The sequence below is a fragment of the Harpia harpyja genome, chromosome 19 (assembly GCF_026419915.1).
Source record: "Harpia harpyja isolate bHarHar1 chromosome 19, bHarHar1 primary haplotype, whole genome shotgun sequence".
Taxonomy (NCBI): domain Eukaryota; kingdom Metazoa; phylum Chordata; class Aves; order Accipitriformes; family Accipitridae; genus Harpia; species Harpia harpyja.
The window spans coordinates 18,679,639-18,692,066 of record NC_068958.1 but is presented as its reverse complement, the minus strand read 5'-3'; the positions used below and the strand labels follow the sequence as shown (position 1 = coordinate 18,692,066).

The 12,428-nt window shown below is 60.7% G+C and overlaps 1 protein-coding gene across 3 annotated transcripts; it reads right to left on the bottom strand.

The window, feature by feature from the left end:
* Positions 1 to 496: 496 nt before the first annotated feature.
* Positions 497 to 10,520, bottom strand: TULP1 (TUB like protein 1). 3 transcript variants are annotated; one of them, XM_052815761.1, is made up of 14 exons: positions 10,261 to 10,520; positions 9,748 to 9,793; positions 8,098 to 8,215; positions 7,831 to 7,980; positions 7,075 to 7,209; positions 6,695 to 6,808; positions 6,453 to 6,587; positions 6,171 to 6,262; positions 5,756 to 5,929; positions 5,222 to 5,334; positions 4,635 to 4,743; positions 4,323 to 4,421; positions 3,863 to 4,034; positions 497 to 3,009 (listed from the first exon to the last, which is right to left on the bottom strand). In XM_052815761.1, the coding sequence occupies exons 1-14, from the start codon at positions 10,305 to 10,307 to the stop codon at positions 2,876 to 2,878; spliced, it is 1,638 nt and encodes a 545-aa protein (XP_052671721.1). In that variant the 5' UTR covers positions 10,308 to 10,520; the 3' UTR covers positions 497 to 2,875. The 3 variants fall into 3 exon arrangements, with proteins under 3 accessions (XP_052671721.1, XP_052671720.1, XP_052671722.1); XM_052815760.1 differs by having other exon boundaries at positions 8,098 to 8,222; positions 9,749 to 9,793; XM_052815762.1 differs by lacking the exons at positions 9,748 to 9,793; positions 10,261 to 10,520 and adding an exon at positions 8,705 to 9,001.
* Positions 10,521 to 12,428: the final 1,908 nt, after the last annotated feature.

Here is a 12,428-nt window from a genome sequence, read left to right as displayed (position 1 = left end):
CCCCTTTGATTTTTAACCATCTTTGCAAAAACAAAATGCATTTCCCAGGAGGTTCCCTTGAGGAGCTGCTGACAGTCGCCTCCGGCCGCTAGCCACGCTCGTGCCCCTGTGTGAGCGCTTTGTGGGGTTAAATCCATTCCTGCACCACCAGCTTAACACCAGCCCCCTAAAATGAAGCTTCAGAAGCCTCAGGGTCTCGTGCTGCGGGGAAAACATCATCCCTGGGGACTGAGAAAACCCCTTCTCCAAGGAAGACACACACTTTGGGCTCAAACGCTGTTGATAAGGCTCCTTCTTTTTTTTTTTTTTTCATCTTTTCTTGCAGCGAGCATTCCTTTCACACCCACGCACACCCCAGCATCCTCAGCCATTGGTCTGCCGACGCATCCGTCACACTTTCCGTCGGCCAAAGTAGATACACATTTCAACTGCTTCCATTCCTCATCTCCTCTGGTGTTAACAGCCAGCGCAAACAAAGGGCCCGAACATCCATCGCCCTATTAAATTGTTTTCATTTGTTTCTTGTGCCACAGTTGGTTTGGGTTAGAGGGTTTGTCTAAGTGATTTGGGGTGGGTGGCTGATGCGGTAACTGTATTCTGGGATGGGGTGGCATTGCATTGGATACCCGTGGCAGACTTTTTGCTCCGCTTGGGCTGCAGGCTGGGAATCACGAGGGGTTTGCAAGCAACAGGCAACATGGAGACTTTTTGGGTGAGGGGAGGGAGAAACTCCCTGGGGAGCAGCTGGGATAATGGGAGATGGTGCTCCAGTGAGGGCTTGGGGAACCAAAACCCCTCTCTCTCACCGTGCTTTGGCTTTTCTGCTTCCACTGGAGGAAATGGGAACAAGCGTTAGCTCAACCGTTAGCTGAGCTTTTCCCGATTTCAAACAGATGTTGGGTTCGTGGCTGGATTTGGGCAGAAAGCTCTCGCTTTCCCCACATTTGCTGGCCATACCTAGCCAGGGGATGCTGGCCCCGAACCGCGGTGGCTGTTCTCCCTTTAGCTCACAAGAAGGTCTCTGATCTCACCGCGTGGGTAAGGGACGATGTCCCACGCCAGCCCGTTGTCCCCGAGCTGTTCGCCTCCGTCTGCCCCCGTCACAAGCGTTTGCCGATGAATCACGGAGCCCGGATTCGTGCAGCTGGTGGGAAAACCTCGGCTCTGTCTGCAAAGCCACTGGGGCAGATGTTTGCCAGTGGTCCCAGCTCGTGGTCCCACTGTCACTGTTATCTGTCCCCAGCCCCACGCAGGGATGGGTTCGGGCTGCGGCGGTGTTGCGACACTGCCCAGCAAGGATGAGCATCCCTCTTACACAACCGCATCTGCCTCATCCGTCTCATGCTCCTCGGCCTTTCTGCCCCGGCTACCTCTCACAGCGTTAAACTGGGGGGGCTCAAATCACCCCCTGAATGGGGGAAAGACCTGTATGTGACCCGGGAAGGGGACCCCAAATTGTCTCAGCCCCCCCCCGGGGTCACTGCATGAGCTGAGCAAGTGAGAAACATTATCGGGGAGTCGAAGACGGTGTTTCAAAGCACCTTGGCATGTCCCTGTATTTCTCACCACTGAATTAATCAGATTTGGGCCTGTCCATGCAGCCAAAGCCTCACCCCACAAAGGTGGGCTTGTGCTGGAAATGGGGGCACAGGCTACCCTGGTGCCCCCGAGCTGCCCCTCTCCAGCATCTCCCCTTCCCAATGACTCCCCGGAGCTCCCCGTGACACCCCACGGGTCTGTGCCATGGGGTCGCACCTCCCGTCTGCCACCTCCCCATCGGCACGGAGCACCAGCGGGGCCAGTCCCGGCAGCGGGGACGCCCGGGGCGTGCGGGGCTCCGTGGGACCACCAGCCCGGTGGGGTCCGGAGGGATGCCGCAGAGTGCCGGGGCGGTGAGAGGCGGGGGCACGGGGGGCTCGGCGAGGCCCGTCTGGGCACTGAGCGTGACTCAGCACCGTACCACACCTTGTGAGTCACCCCAGCGCTTCCTGGTGCACCCAGAGTTTTCCCTTCCAGGTCCCTCTTGGCAGCACCGACCCAGCCCGGCCCCGTGCCGGTGATGCCAGCTTTGCCTCACGTGGCTGCCGGCCCTCCTCCGCCGGCACCAGCTTCCCTCGGCACGTGCCCACGTGCCACCAGTGCTCTGGGTGCCAGGGTGCTCCTCAGGGACCTAAATCCCCAAAGGGTTTCCAGGCAGTGGGGTTAGACCCAACCGGTGGAGAGCCCGAGGTGTGCAAAGACACCGCGGGCACCCCACAGCTGCTGGTGCCAGGGCAAAAATGGGGCAAACCCGGGGTTTGGTGCCCGGTGGGCATTGACCCGGGCAGGAGGTCCCTCGCTGGGAGCTTGGGCAGAGCCCGGCCACATGTGGGCTCTGTACGCACTTATAGGATGAGGAAACATGAACGAGGAGACCACCAACCCCCCTCTCACTGAGAGATGGAGCTACAAAATACAAACCAGAATCTAAAAAAAAAAAAAAAAAAAAAGAAAAAAAGAAAAAGAGGGATGAGTTTCCAGGATCCGAGTCCAAGAAACATCTCAAAGGGATGAGATCGGGATTGCAGTCAGCCTCATCTGCTAAATATACCCCGGGCCTGACGCTGCCATCTGCCCCAGACCAGTGATCTGTCCCAGATTTGCCCGGAGAGGGTGGCCACGGCTGGATGAGCGTCCCATGGCACTCTGTGGGCACCGTGCACCTCGAGCCACCCCAGGAGCAGCTGTAACCGTGAGCGTTCACCAGGCAGAAGGGGGAAACAGAGGGATAGGATGGGGATGCAGGAGCAGGATGGGGATGCAGGAGCATCCACCGGGCACCGGTGCACAGCCCCAGCATGCGGCCCCGGCAGCCCCGGCAGCCCTGGCACGGGTGCTACTCGCAGGCCAGCTTCCCGTCGAAGCTGGAGAGGGCGATGGCGAAGGCCTGCACGGCACAGAGCGGGTAGTTGTAGTCCATGGTGAAAGCGTCGTCCGCCACGCGCCCGAATTGCATCACGATGTAGTCGGCTGCGGGAGAGAGGGCGAGCGGCTGGGACGTCACCCGCGCACCCATCCCACCCTTTTCCCAGGGGACCCACGCAGCAGCGTCCCAAAGAAGCCACCCCCGCCTTCCACCGAGCTCAGCCCATGGTCTGTGCACCGGCGGCACCGTACCGCAGCGGGCGTTACCGAAAACCATCATTTTCCCATTGCGCGCTCCAGCACAGGACCACGGCACCCTTCGGACCCCCAGCACCCCTTCCCCAGGAGCCGCAGCCCCCCAGGGGACAGGGACCTCACTCACCCCCCCCATGGGACCTCTGCTACCGGAGGGCGGGTGACAGGAAATCTGTAAAAATAACCAGGGGCCCCCGAGAGGTTTTTTCTGTCCCGTAACCCAACACCCCGGAGGCCGAGGGTTTCTGACTGCGCCGGACAGGTGACGAACGGCCGTGTCCGGCCGCTCACGCGGGGACAGCCACTGCCACCCCCGAGGGACAACGCACCCCAGAGTGAGCCTGCCGGCAACGTGGGGTGCGTGCTGGAGGTGATGCTCTGGGATGGCCTGGGTTGAGTGGGTGGCTGTAGTGTGATAAGGGGGGGGCTCAGCACCCCACAGGATTTGTCCTTGCCCTAATCTGCCTGGCAACAGGTGACCCGCGCGCTCCCTCTGCCGGCACCCGGGCCCAGCAGGCAGCTGCCTGTGCGGTGCCGCACACCCTGTCCACCTTCATCCCAGCTCCAGCAAAGGCAGGCAGGACCCCAAAGCAGCCACGCATGGAAAAAAACTAAACCTCGGCAAAATAAGGGGTTGCTGGGACCAGCTGATGGCAGCGCTCCTCCGCCGTCACCCCCCCGTCCCGTCCCCTTCCCAGCTTACGGTCGCTGCCGTGCACGATCTGGAAGTTTTTGACGGAGGCGTGCGTGACCCGGCCGTGGAAATTGAGGACGTAGGACTGGGTCTCGTCGTTCCACACCGGCGCCTTGTTGTGCAGCTCAATCACGTTGTCCATGTTTTTGTTCTGCCATCGCATCAGGAGGCCGTCGTTATCCTGGGGAGGGGGAGAGGGGGGAGAGCAGAGTTGGGGTGACCCTACCCGGAGCCTTGCCACCCCCCATGGTGTGCCCAGGGGGATGCTCTGTAGCAGTACCCAGCTGAGAGATAGGATCCAGCGCGAACAAAAAAATACAGATGCCACATCCCCCACCTCCCGGGAAGGTGCCTTGAATTTCAGGGACACCTGAAAGTATTTCCATGCCCCAAAATGGGTAGAATCCAAGGTGAACCCCAGCAAATCCAGCCCCCCAAGGAGTTTCTCCCAGTCTGGGCCCTGACTTACATTTCGGGGCCGGATGGGCACCCTCTCGCTGTCGGCATTCATCCCGGGGATGATGACCGTCATCTTCCGGGGGCCTTTGAACCCTAAAACGTTGGTCTCCTACAAGAGAAACCCCGTTCCTAAAACCAGCAACCGCCGTGTGCTGCAGCCTCTCACCAGTGGCTGAACGAGGGCTCAGGGACGGATCCAGCCCATCCCGCGTCTCTGCAAGCCCCCAGGGCAGTAGCCCAGCGAAGGGGTGCAGGTTGGGACCCCCTCGCCGCCTGCCCAGGAGGTCCCCGGGGTGGTGGGTGTCCCCGTGCCGCTGCTTACGTAGACCACGGCCGAGAGCTCCTGCCGCACGTTGGACCAGTCAGCGTTGGCCCTGTCGGGGTTCGCGCCGTTGTCGAACACCGTGAACTTTGTACCCATCAGGTTGGATCTGCAGCCGAGGATGGGAGATGGCCGTGGCCGGTGCCACCGAGTCCCCTCCGACCCCCCTGTCCCCCCCACTCCAAGCACAACCCCAGCTGCAAAACCCACGTGCAGCCCCCAGCTAACACCGTCCTTCCCACCCTTTAGCCATTTGCTCGGGTTCAGGGCACCCCTAAATTGGGGCGTTATAGGGGGGACCCCCCAGCATCGCTGTGCAGCTGCCAGCAGTGCAACGGGCCGGGACTTGCCGGGCTCACAGGGCGCCGTTTCTAGCTGTGACCTGTCTGCTGGGAGGAACCAGACAAGCCTGTTTTCCCCTCCCGGCCCCCCGACACTCCTCGGGTCAGGCCCGGCAGTGGGGAACTCCGAATTTAGCCTCTTGCCTGACCCAGCCATTGCTTGAGGCAGCCAGCAACCCATGGAGCAGGAGCAGGGTGCTGCAGGAATGGGGTGCCACTGAGACGGGGTGCCACCTCCACTCCTACCTCAGCTTCCCGATGAAGTTCTCTCCCCCCCGTGACAGGTCGGTGGGGTCGATGGAGATGAGGTAGTTGGAGGTTTTGCTCTTCTTACGCTTCCTCCCGGCGAGGAGGAACACCTGGGAGGGTGGTGGGACCGTGTTGGGATGGGGCATTGTCATCGCCATCGCTGCCGCCGTCCCTGGCTCACCGCCCCGCCGTGCCCTCTGCGCAAGGCTTGGCCCAACAGGTCACTGCCACGACCTTGCGCAAGTGATGGAGTGAAGACGATCCCCAAAATACTGGCTGAGCCATGGGGGCGGGAGGGTCTGAGCCCAGCCCGGCATTAGCGTGGCTCTCCGGCAGACGTTTGCTCATCATTCATCCCAGGTACCATCGACATGGGGCATTTCCCAAGAGGAATTGCAGAGGAGGGGAGCAGCCCCATCCAGGACCCACCACCACAGTGGGATGCAGGCAGGCATCCCCCCAAAACCCTGAGGTTGCTCCCCGGGGTGGGTGTAGAGCCCCAGGAGTCTCCAAGCCCCCAGCCCATCTCACCTTCTTGTCATTATCCAAGTGGAGGTAATAGGTGGGGTAAAGCCCCCGGTCCATCCCCTTCTTGTCCCGAGTCACCCGGCACTTGATGGTCACCCCCTGCGGCGCCGGCCGCAGCACAAACTCCTCCAGGTTGTCCACCTCGATGACGGGCGACGGGGGCCTTTCCTCCTTTGTCTGCAACACGAGAGGGGATGGTGACCCCAAAGCCAAACCTGCCAAAAGCTCCTCTCCCAACTAATTGCTCTTTGCTCCTGATCACCCCTCTGGGCTGTGGTTCCGCAGCTGGTGGTTTTGGGGACGGTGCTGCGGTGGGTCTCCCTGGGGGATGCTCTAGCCCCCTCACCCACACTGGGGGGGGAAGAGCTGCTGCCCCCACCCCAAGGGGACCCCCACAGCTCTGAGGGGGTTTTTGTACCTTCTTTAATTTCTTCCCTTTCCCCTTCTTGTTGGAGTTTTTCTGCGGGGTGTCTGGGGTCTCCTCCTCGCTCTCGGCCGCTTTGGGAGGAGCTGCAGGCAGGAACGGGCAGGGGCACAGGGCAGGGGAAGACTCCACCGAACCCCAAAACCACACTCGGCATAGACCCATGCCAACACCATTGATCATAACCCCCCTCTGCATGGCCAGGATCACCCACACCCCCACGAGCCCCTCCAGCACCCACCACCCTCCATCACATCACTGCTGCAGGGCTCTGACCTTTCTTTTTGGTTTTCTTCTCCTTCGGGGGGTCCCCGCCAGTCTGGAAGAGAGATGCTGGGTTTTTCTTCTTCTCTGACCTGATGGGTTTGGTGCTGGAGTCGGAATCGTCCTCCTCATCGCTGCCAGTGGCGGCTGGGGGGGGACACAGGGGACACTGTCACAGGGCACCGGGTGCTGCCGGCTCAGGGTGATGCCATGGGGCAGTGGGACTGGCTGCCACCCCCTCACTCGCCCCATACCTTTCTTCTTGCTTTTCTTCTCCTTCTTCTCTCCATTCACCTGGAACACGGACATCGGCTCCTTCTTGGTGCTTTTGGCAGATTTGGCTTTGCTGTCAGGGTCGCTCCTGTCTCCTAGTGGGATGGAGGAGCCGATGAGCAGCCGGACAGTGGGATGGGGATGGTTGGTGATGGGGACAGGGAGGTGGCAGGGTGGGGGCAGCAGGAAAGGTTGAGCTGGGGGCAGATTGCATGGGGAGGGGGCGATTGCCCCGCAGCCCCCCCAAGCCTCCCGGGACAGTGATGGGGATGGGACGTGGGCCGTCCCCTCGTCCCGGCAAGGACAGATACAAGTGGCAACGGAGCTGGGCTCGAGCCGTGCCCATCCCCTGGGCACTCACCCTTCGGCTTCAGCTTCTTCTCCCGGCTCTCACCCGAGGGGGGCTCTTTGGGCAGCTTCTTCTTGAGCTTTTTTGGCGGGTCTTTATTCTCCACCTCCTCTTCCTCCTCGTCATCCTCCGAGTCCTCAGCTGGCTCTGCCCGGAGGTGACAACCACGGCATCAGCAACGCGATGGCCTCTTGCATTGGGGACCCACCGCCTCATGATTTGCGAGCAGGCAACCTCCCTCGGCAGCGCCAGCCGGCGTGGGCACCCATCCCACCATGGCCAGGGTGCTGGGGCCATGGGTGCCCGGCCCAACCACGGTGGCCAGCGGCACGTTGGACGTGTCCAGTGCCGGACACAGCGTGCAAAGTCACACTGCCATCTCGCGGCTGCAGCCCCGGGGTGTGGACTGGGGAGGGGGATGAGCCCCATCTTTTTGCCCACCCCATCTTTTTGCTCCAGTAGGATGTCCGGGGAGCTGGTGGCACCGGCCAGCCGCCAACTGCCACATTCCCAGGGAGCATGTGTGTCCCGCGGCCCTGATCCCAACTCCCCAGTCAATGCCATGCATGCCGGTCCCCTGCCACATCCCCTTTCCTCCCAGTATGCAGCTGGGTTTTGGCCAAAAAGCCCCCCAGGGACATGCGGAGCCCCTGCAGACACCGGGAGCATCGATGGCACTGGCAGGACGTGGTGCGAGGGGCCGTGGTGCACAGGGATATGAGATGCCACGAGCGGGTGCCCGCAGAGGGGTGGGAGCTGCCCCCCCACCTTGCTGCTTCTTGGGGCCCTTGGCCACGCGGGAGTGGGCAGCCGGGCTCTCCTTCTTCTTCCGAGGCTCCCGGGTTAATTTGGAATAGGGGTCCTTGTCGCTCTCCTCCTCCCCCTTCTCCTCCTTCTTCTTCCTCAGCTTCTTCACCCCTACACATTTCAAGAGATGCTCGCAATGGAGACACAGCGGGTGCAGGATAGGGCCATGGGAGGGACCAGCGTGTCCCCCCATTTCCATGCAAGTTGTGGGGGGGTGTCTGTGCTTACCCTGTGCCGGGGCACCGGGGTCCTCCGCAGCCCCCGCCTCAGCCGGCTTCTTCACCCGCAGCCGCCGGGGCTTCGCCTCAGGCTCCGGCACAGGCTCCTGCCGCTTCTTCTTCAGCTTCTGCCCCGCGGATGGTGCTGCGGAGATGGTGCCGGCCTTAAATCCCTTTTCACTTTGCAAGGCAAGCCCTGCTCATACAGCACCATCTCCCCTTCCAAAATACAGGCAGGCTTTTCCCTGGCCCCACATGGGAGCAGGGACCCGTTTCGGGGATGGGGACATGGTCACACCTTCAAATGAGCAACTTACCATGGGGCAGCCCCCCGGGGAAGGCAGAAGGAGGAAAACAGAAAAAGGCTGTTAGCAGACAGACAGGAGAGCATCAGCGCTGGGACAGACAGCCACGTGCCAGCCCCAGGGATGAGGGACATGTTGCTGGCGATGCCCTGACACTATGGACCGTGCTGGCATGGAGGTACAAGCCATGCTGTGCCATACGGACCCCGGCCGGGAGCCACCCTGGGCACCGGCTCTTCTCCCGATGGGCATCCCGGGGGACCTGAGCTGGGACAGGGGACACAGGGATGGGCAGGCAGCCTGGCTCCGCACCTCCATCTCCTCTTGTCCCCACGAAAGTCTCCGGTCGAAGGCAAGGAACCGTGGGGCTGTGCTGGGATGGAGGTCAGCCGGAGCGGAGAAGCAGGAGGATTAGGCACAGCACACCTAATCCTGGTTAGTCGGGGCTATAAATAACTCTGATTTACCAAATACGGAGCATCTGGGGCAGCACTTGCCTCCGGACAGGAGATATTTGGGGAGTGGGTGTCAGCTCGGGGCCCTCAGAAAGTGATTTAAGCAAACCCAGTTGCACCAGGGCACCCACCACCCAACAAAGCACCTTCCCCCTCGCAGGGGTTTCATCCCTCCCCGATGCCCCAGCCCAGTGGGTGAAGGTGTTTTGCAAGAGGCGGGATCTGGCCGGATCCCAGCGGGATCCCAGCGCGGTGGATTTGGGGGGTGGAAGCTGGGGGTCCCATGGCAGAGCTGGGAACCGGCTGGTTTCTTCCGTGTCATCAGCTCACACCGAAAAGCTCCTTCGCATCCTTTAATCCCTTAAGCAGCTGGGGGGGAGGACAGCCACTCTCTTCATTACTTAACGAAGCCCTTCGAGGAGGGGCTGCTGATTAAATTGGGTGGTCCATGAAATTGCTGCCGAGACCCCTCTGAGGCCGGGCAGCACCCGAGGGCTGTGCCGAAATGCAATGAGGGGGGTCTGGCCTTTGGGGTCACAGCCTGGGGAAAGTGAGTCACGGCTGCCAGCTTAACTGAGAGGCTTAATTAAATTGTTAATTAGGAACTGAGAGCCTACCTCATGGGGTGTTTCGAAATGATGGAGGGGGGTTTAGAAGGATGCACAAAGGAGCAGGGGGGAGGCTGTGGGATGTCCTCTGCCCACCTGCTCTGGAGGGGGGGGGGTCCCCAAAAGCTCATGCTCCCTCCAGAGCTGCAGCACCCCAATGGAGCAGCCCATCCAGCCCCAAGTCAGTCTCGGTGTGGGGCTGGGGTTTGGGGATCTCTGATGTCCCCAGCCCTTGGGGACAGTCCGCAGCAGGGGACAGTGGCACCGGGCATGGGGGGGGGGGGGTTCTCACCTGCTTGGGCTTGTGCTGCTGGGGGCTCCCTGGCTCCTCGCTGGGGCTGTGGGGCACAGAAAGCAAAGGAGTGAGGGATTTCAGCCCTCCGCAGCTTCCAGGGGGGACGAGAGCCTCTGGCCGAGCACCACCCCCATTTTTGGGGTGGGGGAAAGGCCAGCCTTTCGTTTGGCTCCAGAAGCAGCTCCCCCCCCCCGCCCCATCTCGACCAAGTCAAGCTCGGCCAACAGCATCCTTCCTAGCAGGGAGCACAGGACGGGCTCTGCCTTGACCAAGGGTGACAGCAATGAGGTTCATTTGGGGACCCCCCCTCACTAATGAACACTATTCCTCTCTGTAAACCAATGGGCATCATCACACCAACCCCCGGAGCAAAAAACCTGATAAAACAGCTCATTAAATTGTAATTTAACTGAAAATAGGAGAAAAAGGCGCTGGAGGAGATGGGAGCCTAGTGGGGATACCCAGCACATTGCCCACCCCGTGGGTCGCATCCTGCCCGCCAGCACTCACCTGTCGGCAGCCCAGACCTCCCGCAGGATCTCCGTCTGCAGCGGCATGGCTCCGGGATGGCTCCCTCTGCCCTGTCCTGACCTTCCCTCCTCCCCGGCACCGGCCGCTGACCCCCCCGGTGCTGTAGCTCCTACCAGTCCCGGGCCGAATCCATGGGCTCAGCCACAGCCACGAGGGTCCGAGCGGCCTCACGGCATGGGCTCGGCCACCTCCGCGAGCCCCTGTGGCGAGACGAGGAGGAGGAGGAGGAAGAGCAGGTGAAGGAGATGATTAACTTTTTATTTCTCCTGAAACTCAGTAATAGGATTTCAGGGGCTGCTGGCCAGGCGTGCCGGGAGAGCAGCTGGCAGGGCGGTAATCCCAGGAAAAGGGGGCCCTGCGGGAGCGCAGGGGGGCACAGGGGGTCAATGGGACCCCGGGTGCCTTTTGGGGGTGCCCAGCTCCCCCCACGCTGGGTGGGATCCCCGGCAGGGCGGGGCCGCTTGCTCCAGCCTGGTGTGGGCAGAGGGATGCTGCCTGACCTTGTTTGGGGTCACCCTCCCTGGATGTGCCTTTTAACCACCCAAAAATGTCTTTTTGGTGATAGAAAAGCAGGATTTGGGCTGTTTTGCATGAGTTGGGCATGGGGAGCCCATGGAAGGCAGCATCCCCGGCTCCAGGTGATGTTAAGGGCTTCCCTACAGACCACCGCTCTGCTCTGACCCCCATCCCACGTCCCCAGGTCCCTTCGGGTGACAGGTTTCACACCCTGCACGTCGCTGCTCCTGCCTCACCTCGTTGTTAACAGCACTTAATATTTAGCTGTTACCATTCCCCTCCAAAGGCTGCCCGCAGATGCTCTCCAGTTGCAAAGCCGCATGAGCCAAGTGCCCCCAGTGACCCCCACCGGACTCTCGGCCTTGCTCAGCCCACCACAGACCCCCCAAAACCCCCCCACACCCCATTTCCCACCCCGTGCCCAGTGCCACTAGATGGCATTTGAACACCGCACACCCGGCATCCCACCAGCACGGCAAAGGTTTCGACGCCTTCGGTACAAAATCTTCCTGGTTTCCCTTTAATCTCTAAACCGCATCTCATCACCTGCCCGAGTTTAATTTCTCTTCCGAGGGGGAGAAAAGCACCAAGCCACAATAAGCCAAAAATCTGCTTAAAAACGGGGGGGAAAGCCCAGAAACTGCAAAGCAAGTTGGTTGTTTTTTTCTGGAGAGGGTTGTTTCCTATGGAAAACGTGGCTTCGGCTGCCCCCAAAAAACTTTTTTGCCCTGCCTGCAAGAAAAAAATGCCAGTTCTTTGCAGAGCCCCTAGGTCTTGCAGCACCCACAGAGATGCTTTGCTGGCTACGAGACACCCCGGGGGTGGTGTAAAACCGGAGACCTGGATGAGCAGCTGGAGCAGCCGCACGGCTGCCGTGCTGGGAATATCTACTGCAAGTGGGAAAACAGACAGGCTTGAGAAATGTGGACTACAAAGGAAGTTTAACCAAAACTGGTTTATCCTCCCAGGATTGCTGTGGTGGGGATAAGAGGATGGGCAGACCCACAGTCCCGGCTCTCTGCTCCCTCTACACCGTCAGCCAAGGGGCACAAACCCGTCCTCCACCCACTCGGGTACCCCCCAGGGAGCCCCCTCCCAAAGGTACATGCTGGCAAAAAAACCCAACAGCATGAGGATAAACCCCCCCAGGCTGGAAAAACAGCTGAGACCCCCAAGTAGCATCCCCTAGAGCCAGGCATCTCTGAAGCACAGTGTGCTGGCTCTTCCCTGGCTCTCCAGGGAACGATGGTGCTGGTAAAAAGGGGCAGCAGCATCCTCGGGGACGCCAGTAATTCCTTAACGAACCCCTCGCTGGAGCCAGGGAATCTCCACCCAGGGGTGAGCACACCCAGCCTCCCCGCAGCCACCCCCTTTGCTGAGCAGGATCCAGAGAAAAAGCACTTTTTTTTTTTTTTTTCTTTCAGTTGTTTATTTTCAAGCTCCAGAAGGGGTATTACAAAGAACAGACAGGAAAAATAACAACCGGAAAGCTGTTCTCACACAGTAGTGACAGCGTCCCTTTAGTATGGAGGGGGACTATGGCCGAGGTGGCAGCAGCATCAGTGCGGGGACACGATGTGCCCCACGCACGCTGGGCTCCCCTCTCGCCACGGGAAAGCTGCTCACTGATG